The 14,397-nt window shown below is 45.3% G+C and overlaps 1 protein-coding gene across 1 annotated transcript in view; it reads right to left on the bottom strand.

Annotated features, from left to right (window-relative positions):
• Positions 1 to 13,927, bottom strand: part of BARX2 (BARX homeobox 2) — a 35,856-nt gene extending 21,929 nt beyond the window's left edge. The window contains exon 1 of the mRNA XM_064470926.1: positions 13,350 to 13,927. Within this exon, the coding sequence (XP_064326996.1) occupies positions 13,350 to 13,536 (187 nt within the window). The 5' untranslated portion in view covers positions 13,537 to 13,927. The remainder of the gene's footprint in view (positions 1 to 13,349) is intronic.
• Between the last annotated feature and the right edge of the window lie 470 nt (positions 13,928 to 14,397).

Here is a 14,397-nt window from a genome sequence, read left to right as displayed (position 1 = left end):
TCACTGCCCAAAAGGATTTTCTATCCCATAATTTACTACAGAAAAGTACCATTTTTATTTTGCGGGTATATTCTCAGAGACGCAGAAACACAATCAGCGGGTAAAAAACATTATCGCTGGTTTTGTTTTTTGAAAGGTAATACCAAAGTTAAGATCTCTGGTGAGTTAATATGAGTCAAACAAATCACACCTAGGCTGTTACTAAGCAGTCAATATCCATGAATAGATAATGGTAATGCTCTGTTTTTAAACAGCTGTCAACTGATTTTAATGCATTTTTACAAGCTGTAACATGACTAATAGTAGCACTAGTGAGAAGGGAGAAATAAGGCGTGGATGGCAGAAAACCCTTTTTTCAAACATTATTAAAGCCCCAGATCGCCAGCTCTAGCTACCAGGTTGCCTGCATGGCTTTCATGGTAGCGTCTCTGCCTACTGATGGGGAAGAAAACAGGCAGTATTTTTTTTTCTAAGCTGAGTCTGTGCCACAGAAGTCCTACATCAATATTTCTCATGGTTTCATCCCTTTATGCTGATTAACACTGCTGGTTGGATTCCACTTTTCCCTTTCTCTAAAGGCCAGAAATTGCTATTTCATAGTCACAAGCTCTTTGGAAAGTGTGAGTGGAAGCTATTAATTGATCCTGCTATTAATAGAAACACATGGAAAACAGAAAAGGACATAAAAAAGTCAAAACAACCACGAAAACTGCAACAGCACAAAACCAGACTGAAAAACCAAGCCCATTTAGGCAGCTGAACAGCTCTGAAGACGCTGCAACCCTCCTGCGGTAGCTGGGCATGCCGTCAGACCGACCTTTTTCATTTTTTCATTTCTCCTCTCACCGCTCTGCAAACGCCCAGCGTCTCCCTCCACCACGACGACGTTTCACAGAGCCCGAGCGACGTCGCGTCCTTAGTTAAAGCAAGGACCAGGCTCTACCCTTCATTTTAAACTCAGCTGCTTACGGAGACAGAAAACAAACCAGACCAACTTCAAACCCTGCAGAAGTCCTTTCGGCGCTTGGCACTGACCGGGAGATCGTCTGTCCAGGGGGATGAATTTAGTTCACCTGGAGAGACAGGCATGGGCCCAGGGAGCAGCTATTCCCTGCTGTAGCTCGCCAAGTCCCAGGCTTTTGGCAGATCTTTAGGGACGGCACTTTGGATGCGGTGCTAAAAGCTCCCGAGACAGCCCTCCCTGTCGAACAAATGCAAGCCAGGAAACCCTATACCTGCCAACTCTGAGCCGCTCCAAACAGCAGGAGATGCCTTCGCCCAGCTGGAAAAGGGACGGTGAGGAGAAGTTCTGAGGTCAGAATGAAAAGAATCAATCCTGAATTCATTAAAAAAAAAAGAAAAAAGAAACCAAACAAAAAAAAGGCAAGCTTGTGAATCACGGTTTAAAAGACAACCTCCCTGATTTTCTGAAAACACCACCATATGTTGTTAAACTTGAACTTATTTATAAATCCATCTTTTTATTAGGTAGGTTATTTCTTTTCAGATAACATTTTGGATGCTGTACTTTGTTCAGCAGAGACAAAGATGAATATCCATAACCATTACAGTTTTGAGATTAGCTCATGCAGAAGTTTCAGCGGTTTATGAGCTGATACTTACACAAGTAAGCTCTCTAAATCCTGACAATTAGATGAAACAACACCGGGATTTCTACAATCTCATTTCAGTCATCTTTGCCGTCTCTTCTCGTGCGATCGCTAGCCGGATCGTCTCTGACGGACAGAAATACATCTAGGGGATCAACTGCTGTGACATCCCTTCACAACAGACAGGTGCCACAGGGGTCGGGCACCGGGCTGAGAGGCCTCGGTCTCTCAGCCGCAAGGACAAGGGTTTCATTACAGCCATACAAATAAAATACTGTCAGTCTGGGATTTCGTAAATGCTTTTGTTTTAGTGTAACTTAAGCGCTGAACTACCTTATAATAATGTGCTTTTAAATGTTTACAGTTAAGGCCTAATTGGATTTGACTCACTTTGGCCCTGATCCAACTACGATTTAATTGACTTCAGTGGGAGTCGGATTGGGCTCTAAGTAATTTTAACTAAAATAATCCATCAATTGTTCCTCACCCACTTCATCAAACTCCTTCCCATCATTTATGATTGCTCTGTAATTTGCAAGGTGAAGCCAACCCTTCTAACTTCAGGCACGGCTTCCTGTCCCTCAGTGGAGAATTTCGCTGCCAGCAGCCTAAGAGAGATCTGCTTGAAGGAAAGCAAAAGAGCACAGCCAAGAGCAGACGGCAGAGATCCAAACTGCCTAGCACTGTCCTTTGCTGCTACAGAAATCTTCAAATATCAGCTCCTCCACTATTTAGTCACCGCAGGAACAAAACGAACCGTTAGCAAAGCTGTCAAGAGGAGGTTCTGAACAAAACAGACAGGAGGGTGAAGCGAAATGTATTCGCAAACTCACGCAAATGTTTTGTGGCCAGAAACACCCCATTCGCTTCGGATTTCTCACCATTATATTGTATCAATGACTACGTTACTCGTTTCTATTTCAGGGGGACTCTTCATATTCCTCCTCCTCGAGCCACACGGGTAAATGCAAACCGGAGTGCCAAAGACCTATAATGCCATGCAGTTACACGTCCGCGATACACGCAGCGTGCAAGTAGGCACTTTTCAGAAGTACCACCACTGCTGATTTTCCTTCAAAGAGGACAGGTTAATCCGCCACAGAACACCCTATTTAAGTAACCACAAACACATCGCACGCGTTGCTCTGTCTTGTAAAAGAAAAGGAGATGCTTTTATCAAGGCTTCAACCCGTCTGTGCTTACACAACGGGGTTTTGGTTTTTAACGTATAAATGTAGGCAGCTGTACGCTAGATGCGGCAGTAAGTACACTCGAAGCTACAGGGACCTGTTCTTGCTTCAAGATTACTTCTGAAAAAGTCTATGAAACTGAGTTCAGATGCAATCGAACCTCTGTAAACTGAAATCCCAGTTAAAAATAACAAATTTGCATCATCAGGAAAATTACCCATTAACTATCCTGTAACTTGCAAGATAATCATTAGAGGAAATATCCGAAGCTAAATGGTGAGCCAAGCGTTGAAAGGTGGCTTCATGACCACATTGAACACTCTTGTTTTGAAGAAAATCCACAAAATGAGTAGCGAGATTATCTGAGTTACAGTGCAAATACAAAAGCTTCCCATTCCAACCCTCCTTTGCATGAGTAGTCCTGTTGAAGTTAGCCAACTAACTACTCGAAAATAAACCACTGGCACGTTACAGAATTGACAAGATACAACCTGAACGCGCACACCCAAACACATTTTAAGGTCACTGTAAGGTTGGTGCTCCAAATCTCACAGAGAAAAAAGTTCTTATGTATTTGCAGATTTTCTCGCATCACATTTTCAAAGGGAATTTTATTTTTGTTATATAGGAAGTTCTGGAAAACTGGTCTTTCCTTCTTTAAAAAAAGTGGGTTTTTTACAAAAAAAATTTAAAAAAACAAAGCAGAGATTTTGTCTGGGAGCTGTGACGGGTGACATTCTTTCAGGTTTGGTGTTTTAGGTAGAGCTCAAATATTCTGGAAATAAATACTGCCAAAACCATAGTTCTAGAAAAATTTTGTAGAGGGAAAAGGCTGTCTTTTCCCACCACGAAAAGATATGATATAGATATGATATAGATATATATAAGCTCTCTATATATGCCAGGATATTCTTCTAGAAAATATCTTCTTGCTTTTACTGAAAGTCATGTCTTCTAACTACAGATTTATGCTCTACAGAAGTGCCAGCTATGGAGAGGTATGCACAGGCCAGTCAAGAAGAGGAAATTAACTGGGGGGGGTTTGTGTGGGGTTTTTTTTGTTTGTTTTAATAAGGAAGAGATGCCGGGCTGCCTTTCCGCACGGTACGCTTCAGAGAGGGGGACAGAGAGGTTTACACGGACCACTAACAGATGTTGACGCCAAGAACGCTACCGCCCTCGTGAATTCTCATCAGGTAGCCAGGAGCAGCATCAAACTGAGCACCCTCATGGCACGGCTCTACCAGCATCACCCGGACCCCGCCGGACTCGTCCCCTCTGGAGGCCGCGGTACGTTCAGAGGACACGTAAGAAGCAGCAGGTATATAACTTCATGTGCAACGCCGGGATGTGCTAACTGCGGTCGGAGAGATTTGAATACCAGTGCGGGGGGTCCCGCATTCGGGAGGATGGAGGATTATTTTCGGCAAGGCAGCTCTTCGCCCTTTCCTTTAGTTACTTAAATGGGTCTCAGTGCCGAGTATCCACACACCTGTCCAAAATATGGGCAACCGGTAACTTAGTGTTCTCCTGAGCTGTGCTCTGGCCGAGAGGAACGAGGGAGAAGATGCCAAGAATCAGTCAAAGCATAAAGTTACGTGAAAGGAAGATGGAAAATACTTAATACTTCCTGTGTTAGCCAAATCCTAACACCAAATCTCTCTATATTTTTAAAGATGTCATTAAAATGTAGCTTTGGAAATTTCAAATCACTCAGCAAGGGCTAGAAGCCTCTCAGCTAGATTCTGCCAGAGTGCTAGGAAACACAAGAAATAATAGATAACCTGGGGAGGGGGGCGGAAATCCATCTCCAGTATTTCCCTGGATGGTAATATTAATATGACCTCACGATTTATTGCCTACTCGGAAACTCTCACATTCGTCTCACCCGTGCAATCCATGGTGGGAGCGACCAGACACACCACGGCACAAAACCTCTTCCTAGCAGAGCGAGAAACGCGAGCAATGCAAAGAGGGGGCCCCTCCCTGCCCAGGTTCGCGCGCGCGGAGGCTGTCGTGCCCATCGGCGGGAGGCAGAACCTGGTCAGTGCAACGCTGCGCGCCGCTCCCCGCCGAGCAGAGGCGTGCACAGGGCATCTCCTGCCCAGCTCCCGTTAGCTTGTTCCCGGGATCCTGTTCTGTTACACGCTTTGTCTTCACTTACACGAATACAGCTGAGATTGCAAACCAGGTCCCAAACTTTCCAGGGAACTATTATTTCCTAGCAGATGAAGCTCGTGTTAACATGTTAGGGCTTCTGCGGTCCAGGTGGAGCAATTCTTGAATAGAACTGACTGAAGACATTTGGTTATAACTTCCTTTCATCAAAAAAAGGGGAAAAAAAGAGAAAGAAAACGTTGCAATACAGAAAGTAACTTCATTGCTTTGCCAAATGTCTCATATAAAAAAAGAAAAGTGTTAGAAAGTTTCGTTTCAGCCTTCAGAAGATATGTTTTCAATATTTTATTCCAGATCAAGTATTTTCTCTGATCTGATTCCCCCGACTTTTTTAACTTCTAACTTGCCAAAATAAATCTAAAACATTTTGCTTCACTCCAAACGCAAAAGGACATGCGATTAGTATTGCTTCTACCTACCAACACACCGAAACGTCCATTTTTGTGACTACTGCTAGTATTTCCGCTTTGATGCGACGGAATTCTGTACGTGGCCTGCAAACGCAAAGCCCAGGTTTCCAGTTCCTCCAAGCAGGGCTGCACAGTCACCCCTAACTGGATACGGTATCAAGGGAACGAGGGTAAGAAATAAGTCATCAGAATCAAGAAATCAAGATCATCTGAGCAACACTGAGCAAGAGCAGCACCTCTCTCTAACCCAGTAAATGCCAGCAGGGGATTAAGAAACAACTCTAGCGAGCGTATTGAGCATGTCATCTACTGAGATCAGTTCCTGATGCGAAGATCAATTCCAGATGATCGGCCCTGCCATCTATCGCGTACAGTTGCACGCAAATCTTCCTTCCTCCCAGGCTTGCACTGAGGGCACGGAAGCGACACAGAAGTCAGAAAGGCAGAGATTTCCTTCAATCATCCGAACCCGCTTACAACAATCCCGTCGGCATTAAATCCTCTCTGAAGGCGGATCAATGCTCCGATCAACCCACCGCCAAGCTTACGATACCGCGAGCTGTCCTTCACCGTGCTCTTTGCTGGAAAAGAAATGTAACGCTCAGCACAAGTAAACAGAAGGAAAAACAGTGTCTCCTTAGCTACTGCTGCGCTCTGTTCCCCGTGGCGAGTCAGCTGGGAGCTTCACACGACTCGCCGGCTCAAAACAGTCTCACTTCTTTTTCCCCAACTTCCCCAGTGCAGCCTCTTGCCCTTGCTCACACCCGGCTAGTACGGAAAGCAGCAGTGTGGGGGGACACTTATTCTACTAGACCAGCCTTTCTTTTCCTGCATTTTACAGCAGCAATTGAAGAAAAGTCATAAAAATAATAAGCACAACAGCTTGAGAGCTGTGGCAGTAGGTCTGTAATGCGCAGCCTCCGTGAGCAGCGTCCAAATTGAGGACAGTTTTCACAAATCGACAGGATTTAAACCCAAACCAGTGTGTAGATATATTTAAACTGTGCTTCAGTGCAAGCCGTGAGGCTTCAGAAAATAAGGTGTAGGTGTCAATTCTCCCAGTGGAATCCCACGTTCATTAATACCTCCTATTATAGCATTCCTCCGCAGCGCTTATTCATGCTTAACCACAACCACAACACTGATTACTTTCCACAGCAGGTTTGACTGCAATCACTGGGGTGTGATTTTCTGTTTTGCCTTTCATTAATTTCTTTTATTCACTGTTAACCGTACGGAAATACATTCAGTCTTGATTCCAAATTTTTAAATATCTAGCATTAAAACTTGTTTCGAGCCAGACTCACCTGCTCACTCTAAGTGGGACCTGTTTTCAAATTCAGACTCTGATCTGGCTTTGCTTCTGAAATGCCACCTCTAACACTGGATGTAATCTGACGGAGAAAATTGTCAGACCCTTCTCTGAGTAGATAGTTATTATTAGCCAGCCCTTTATTACCCCTCATATGCCACTTTTTGGCATTTCTGAACTATGTTTTCCACTAAAGACATCAAAACATGTACAAACCAAGGTGGACATCCTGAAAAATGCCAAGCTCTTTAAATCTTGTTTAAAGCTGCTACACATGAATCCACTTTCAAAGCCTACAGCGTTTGTTGAGTTCACCTCGGCCGATAAGCTGGTCTTCGGCGTGATTGCTACAGAAAGACTTTTTCCTGTAGGGCTAAAGCGGACGGGGACTTATTTGGCTGAGAGTTTTGAGAAAACTCAGACTTCCCTGAGGTTGCAGCTGAACAAATCACGCTGCGGGAGGGGGGAGACAGTCCCAATGGCAAATTCTGACTTTTCTAGCTTTTCAGAGGAGCGCTCTGAGCTGTCAGCGTAAAGGTGACTGCATCTTCTAGAATCTGTATGCGGTAATGAGGTTTCTGAATTACCTTATATGTATTAGGAATACTTGACAGCTTCCCTAACACTGGGTCAGAGACACCTACAGAAGCAACATGTCATATTTTTCAAGATTAATAGATTTACTTCACCATTTTGCATTTACTTTTTGCTATTAGACTACAGAATTATACTGATCTTTGTAAGCTAAATCCAATCAATGCTGGCAGTTTTTAAAAGATCTATTTTTCCTCCTTTGTTTGCACAAATAATCCCCCAAAAGATCCCAAACAGCATTGCAGCAATGTAGGTTTCCACCCAGAGACACTTGCAGCTTTGCAATTCAAGTTGGCGCCTATCACTCTGCTGCTGTATAAACAAGCATATTCATTCTGGCCTGCTTCCCTCAACAAATACAGTTTGGGACACAGGTCTCTAGTGGACCTCGCGAGTTATCAAGTCCCAGCCCCTGCCATGCCGGGAACACATTTAAGACGCCTAGGTGTCCTGAGCACCCACTTCACACACCACAAGCCCCAGACTCTTTCCAGCGCCTTGTAGTCACGACCGGGATGCCACAGCAAACCCTCACCTCCGCAGCGTGCTGGGGGAAGGCGCAGGGCTGACGGGAGGCCGGGCACACTCAGGTTCTAGTTAGCTCAGTAGACGGCATACCCACAACTTGTATTAGCTTTATTTAACGGGATTAATCCAGCTGTTATGTTTCAGATAACGCGCTTTGAACGGATGGCATCTCATTTTTCCTCACGCTGGGACATACGCTACACGGATCCCCTTTTCCTTTCCCACAGTGCCCCGCTTTTCCCCAGGAACTCCGTAACAGTATCCCTTCGATTTAAAGGAAAGAGGTTCAGCGAGTATTTGAGCAAAAGAAATGGGTTCCACCCCAATTTTAGATAATGTCCCAGAGCAAATTCAAACCTTGCCCATATCAAGGCCTTTTTGAACACAATCAGAAGGAATCTTGTTGTAAGGTCACACATAAAAACTGAGCTGGTTTAAGATGCAATAAATCTACTTTCTCACCATGGTTTCCTAAAAAGGCTGACAAGACTGACTGAGGACCAGCAACATCAAAGCGCACGCTTTATCGCACAAGCAGTGATTCCCCGCCAGCCCCAGTGGCTGCAGGCAGCGCTCAGGTTAATCCAGAAAATATCAAACATACCGGGGAAATGACAGCTCAAAAAACCTTTGGGATAAGCAGTTCCTAAATTCATCCTAAGCTAAAACAACAGAAGACAGACAAAAGAACTGGAAAAGAAGAACTCAAGCTCTGAACAATTCTATACTGGATACCTACTTACATTAAAACCCCGTTTGCACAAACACTGAGCAAGGACTCGTTCTCCTCCTCAAAAAAAGCCCAGCCCCAACCCAAAAATCCAAAACAGTAATTTCAAGGAAGCAAACCATACTTATTAGTGTTCTTTAAAGGCAACTTGGTCCACAGACTAGCAAACTCTCAAAAAGACATTATCAAGCTGGGAAAATTAAGATTATGTCCACTTCCAGAAGTTGTGGCACTTTTAAATACACACAGAGGCGTACAATCCCCTTTAACACAACTCCCCTTACACAAGTCTAAATCCTCTCAGTAGCTAATTCTCTCAGAAGACAAGTAAAACCTCACTGATACAAGGCGTCTTTGTACTGTAAAACTATGTTAAGGCAAGGTGTTGTTCTAGGATAGCTACAGTAGCAGATGAAAAGGGAAGCAGCACAGTCCTGCCTGTGTAGCAGCAAAAACCCTTGGTGTAGAATGGAAATAAATGACACTGACACTCAGTGGAATTTAAGTTATAAATCACTACGATAATTTCAAATTTGAGGTATTTTGATGAGCTCCAGAACGGGCCCAGGTAGAAATGAATACACAACGTAGGCACCAAATAATTTCCGCTACGAACTTTGCTAAAATAAACTGAAAACTCATAAAAAGCTCCTTCTTGAAAGAGGCAACACGATTCTTTTTAATTCAGCCCTCTTAATTTAGTTGGGGTCATGGAGAAAGGACACGCCAGACCAATATTGTCCATTGTGTCAATACACAGTGATTCCACTATCACCAGGGGTAGCACACAACTCCCCCCCGCCTCGCCCTGACCACCCTGGTGTTTACTTTCCAAGCTATTTTGGCTACTTTGATAAGTATGAAGCATTTCCAATTTGACCCCATAACATCATATACAGACAACATCCTTTGATTCTTCATCGTGCCCCTAACTACGAATATGGCATTTGGATTTTGAATGTTTTGCTGAACCAATATTTTTAAAAATCCAGGAAACAACCCAGAATGGGCATAAGCTCGCCTACAAGTATTTTTAAACATAAAATTGAGAATTATATAAGGACAATTTGAGAAGGGATTCCTAGAGCACCCTGCTCAGGCAAAAAGCAACCTTCAGAAATCGCTATACCAAACCAAGCACAGTACACGTTAACACCGCAGTCATTACTTATACAAATTAATTAGATATGACATAATACGAAAAGCCAATAAAAATATAAATATCATGAAACAAAATAAATAACACTTTCACTAAGTCATCACAATCCAAAAAGTCATAAATCAAAGAAGTATTAACCACCAGCTGAAAGTATTTCTGTTTAAGTACCTTTTTTTTTTGCTATCATGATGGCTCTGAACCCAGGCGTTTCGTTGCAGGTTCGGTATGAGTACAGCCTTGTTTATTTGGCTCAATAAATGCCACCATACATGTTCGTGCACCAAATTTTAAGCTAATGATGGATGGTTTTCACGGGGAGTTGCGTTTTTCTTTCCTAAGCAAAAAATTTTAGCTGGGGCTCGTTCCAAGCTCTTCGCAATGGGAATCTCCCCAGTGCGCGCGGTGAGCTTTGCGTTAGACCCCCCGAATGCTCCTCACAGCTCAGAACGTCAGTCTTCGCCTTCACGACGCACACGGGAAAGCCCCCAACCCTTCTTCCACCCCCCGTCCCCCTCTACTTATCAATTTTGGTTTCTCCCAATTCAGCTGCACATGCTTAAATATGCAAAAGAAAAAAATATCCTCCGTGTGGTTACCAGTGGCTTTTTCTCTTCACTTGACACAGGATGTTGCTGAACACACATGCTGCACAACTACAACATACTACATCTTTCAGCTCCAAATAAATAATAAAGGCGTATCAGACCTCTCTGACTTCACCCGAGATGAAAGAACTATTAACTCTTTAGCCCACAAAAACACCTACAAAATGTGACTCCTGACTCGAGAAGAAGCCCTGCTGCCAAAGAGCTGCTCAGCTGAAGTAACCACTCACTCATTGCTCTTTCAAACAGTCCCGAGCCCCAGCTATGACTCTCCTGGCAAGGCACATTTCTGTGAGTTAAGATTTAAGATTCATTTATTTTAGACCAGAAGGAGGCTAAGTGCTCACGCCCTTCCTGATCCGCTCAAGAGAGAAAGGGAACGCAGGCAGTAGGTTAAATGCCATAGAGCTGTACTTCTGCAGTCCTTAATCCCTAAGTGGTCTGGGGGTGTTTTGGTTGGTTTGGTTTTGTTTGGTATCACCGGATTTGTGTTGGGTAGTTTTCAAATTCTTTCATATTTAGTTATCTTTTGTGGTATCGTCCATTTCTTAGACGATGACAGAATCTCCTCTCTTTTATAAGAAAAACAAAATTCCCATTACCTAATACATACAGGGCTTCCATTGTACCTATAAACCTTAGCAAGCTTACAATTTGGAAGCGTGGACTTTTGTAGCAGTTTCTTTTGTGGTTTCAAACCTGCAACCAAATCTCTCTCCGTACTTGGCTTCTCAAGCACTGCAATTCCGTGAAGCAGATATTCACAATCCACCCTGACACAGGGACAGGCCAGAGCTTGGGCTAGAAACACAATCTTGAGGGCAAATTCATTAAAGATCCCAGGCACAAAGAGAAATAAGGCTTTAATTGAGCAGTAACCACAAGAGTCATGCTAGCATCACTCAGGATCCACTGCTGACTCATTTGAGGATTATTAATGATTATTTAATGAATATATATTAGTCTTGCAAAGACAATATACACATTAAAAAATTAATTCTCTCTTTTTTCCCCATGGGGGTGGTGAGGCTTAAAAGAGCTGCTGGGAAACGCCCCACCCATCAAAAATGCTGATCGCTCAGCCCAAATGTGACATTCAGATCATGGGGTTTGATTCTGAGCTCATCGCACATGCCCTTCTGGATGTCGGTAAACATTCAGATTAATACTCCTGATGTGAGCAGAACTGGGCCCTCCCCACGTAACTGCGAGCTGCCACACACCGAAACCCTTGGGGACTTTCACGCCTATTTTGGCCAAGCACAGAATTTCACTGTCTACGCAGTACTGAGGGATCAGCTCTGAAAAATTCCCTTGTCAGCAATATCTTGATTAACAACCAGATCTTCTTGTATAAGAATATGCCAGCGATTAGTTAGAGCAGGCAGGGAACATCACGCACAAATCAATCGGAAGAAATAAATGTTGAATGAGGATCACGCTGTTCATGTCACCTCTTTCAGAAAGTTGGTCTTCACGGGTCTTAATTCTGATCCAGCCCCCTAATCACTTCTGGATCTTCAGTTATTAGTGTTTACAAAATAAATATTGAGGTTGGAGGAAGACTTATGCTCGGACCAAGGCTTTACTCGTCAAACCCTTACATAACCTAACAGCAAGCTGCGTGTTAGCACAGCTCCACTAAGGTCGGAAAATTTCCTTCTTATTTATATCTGGCTAAGCATTAAAAGCAAAACACCAAACCTAAGCCAGAGAGCAGGCCTTGAATATTTAAACACAACTTAAGACAAATGCAAAATGAACATTCCCAGGAAAGGGAAAGGAAAAATAGAATTCTATGACCTTGAAATATGTATTATTTTACCGGGAATTAGTCCTTTATAAATATTTTTCAATGGTTAGGATTTTCTGAAGAACATATTTTTTAAGTTTCGGTTTCATCTTCTAATTCTCTTAAGACATTAGGTGTCACCATTGGAAGTGTGGCCTTATGGGAAGAATATAAATCTGGAAAACTGCCTACTTCAGCAGAGAAAAAAAAAAGTTTTTTAATCTGGAATGCATTATAATAATATTTTTACTTTTAACGTGGATTTGTAAAAGCTCACATTAGAGCGATCTGTGAAATTTAGTAACGCCCATGGTCAAGACCCAGTCGCTCATTTTGTTGTGTTAAAATCAGCGGTACCTGGCCAGGGCAGAGATCTATTTGTATGGATTTATTTGTGGTGTCTATGTCTGCAAAATCAATACAAATATTTTCACATCATCTCTGTTAGAAATTGCTAATAATTGTCTCAAAGGAAGAGAGTGACATTGTTTCAAAGGAAGAGAGAGTTTAGGGTAGAAAAAATAGTATCTCAGTAGCAGTTTCTTCTCCTTTTTCAAATCTTCTGCTAATTTCTTTGTACTCCCCCAGACGGCAAAGCAAAACCCACCGCTGGTTTCAACGAGAACAGGCTCACGGCCACTTTCTACTAGAGGACCTGCGCTCCCGCCAGCTCATTATCATTTGCATCGGTTATTTCTTTGCGAACGCGCCGAGGAAGAGCGAGGCTGAATCCCAGCACTGCACGCTACGATTAGCCCTGAAGATTTATCAAATGACATCTCCCCCTCTTCCTTCCCTGGAAAACAGAGGGAGCGGGAGGGGACGCAGAGCCTTCGGGAGGGGACGCAGAGCCTTCGGGAGGGGACGCAGAGCCTTTGGGAGGGGACGCAGAGCCTTCGGGAGGGGACGCAGAGCCTTCGGGAGGGGACGCAGAGCCTTCGGGAGACCCTTCCTATGGGAGCAAAGGCAAAGCCTTCGAGAGGAACGCAAACCCTTTGGGAGGGGATGCAGAGCCTTCGGGAGCAAAGGCAAACCCTTCCGTTGGGAGCAAAGGCAAACCCTTCCGTTGGGGTCGGGGTGTGAGAGCTCAGGTTCGCGGCAGGGACTGGGTTTGGGGGGAGCTCCTCCGCTTCAGAGGAGCGGGAGACGCAGGAGTTCGCTCGCCCGGCCAAGGGAAGAGAGCCTTGGCTTGCGAACGGCGCCCGTGGGACCGCGGGCAGGGTGCGGGGAGCAAGGCTTACCGGCGCAGGAGTGCAGCGGCTTGGGCCGGACCAGGATGGACGGACAGACGGAGTAGAGGGAAAGTTTCTCGAAGTAATCGCAGGTCTCCTTGGAGAGAATCTCGTCGATCATGAAGGTCTTGTAGCGCCGCCTGCCTGCCTTGGGGCGGCCGGGCGCGGCGAGCCGGGGCTGGGGCTGGCAGTGCATGGCGGGGCCGCCCGCCCGCCCCGGGGCTGCGGGGCTGTGCGGGGCTGCCAGAGCCGCGGCCGGCAGGGCATGGGCGCCCGCCGCTCCCCGCTCCGCTGGGCTCGGCTCCCCTAGGCTCGGCTCCGCTGGGCTGGGCTCTGCTGGGCTCGGCTCCGCTGGGCTCGGCAGCGCGCGGCTCCCCCGCTATATAAACCTTCCGATAAGCATCTCTCCGCGGCCTTTTTAGGACGCTCCGGCTGTCAATCAGGGCGCCCGCTGCTCCCCGCCGAGCACCATTGTTACCCTGCGCCGGGCTGGGAGGATCCGCCGCTCCTCTCCCCTCCCTGCTCGCTATTTTAAGATACCGGGGTGTGTGTGTGCGCGTGGTTTTTTTTCCCTTCTTTTTTTTTTTTTTTTGTGCAAAAACTGGAAACGTTCCAAATTGGGACTGGCTTTTTTTTTTTTTCCTCCTCCTCCCTTCTCCCCCCCCCCCCCCCTTGCCCTCCTCTAGCCTGTAATTACGAAATTAAAAGCGCACATCCCGCAAACGCGGGCTGCCGGCGGGAGAGCGCCTCTTCCCGAGCCCCCACAGCTTTCTCCCATCGGCACCAAACCAATTCCCCAGCCGCAAAGTGCTGGAGAGCGGCAGGGGGAGGAAAAAAAATAAATAAATGACTATTTATAGGTGCCTTGCTGAAGCAGAGCCGCCCTCTGCGGAGCGGCGTTACTCAGTCCCCGGGCCGCTCTCGCAGCCTGAGATGATTTACTGGCTGATCGCTGCTTATCTCAGCTGGATTTTTGGAAAGATGACCTTTGAGCCCCTTCTGCTGAGGACAGACCCCACCGGCAGCATGTGGGGTGCCGAGGTTCCCCCGCTCCACC

The sequence above is a fragment of the Phalacrocorax carbo genome, chromosome 21, assembly GCF_963921805.1.
Source record: "Phalacrocorax carbo chromosome 21, bPhaCar2.1, whole genome shotgun sequence".
Taxonomy (NCBI): Eukaryota; Metazoa; Chordata; class Aves; order Suliformes; family Phalacrocoracidae; genus Phalacrocorax; species Phalacrocorax carbo.
Note: the sequence above shows the minus strand (reverse complement) of the source record. Positions and strands in the feature narration are given on the sequence as shown.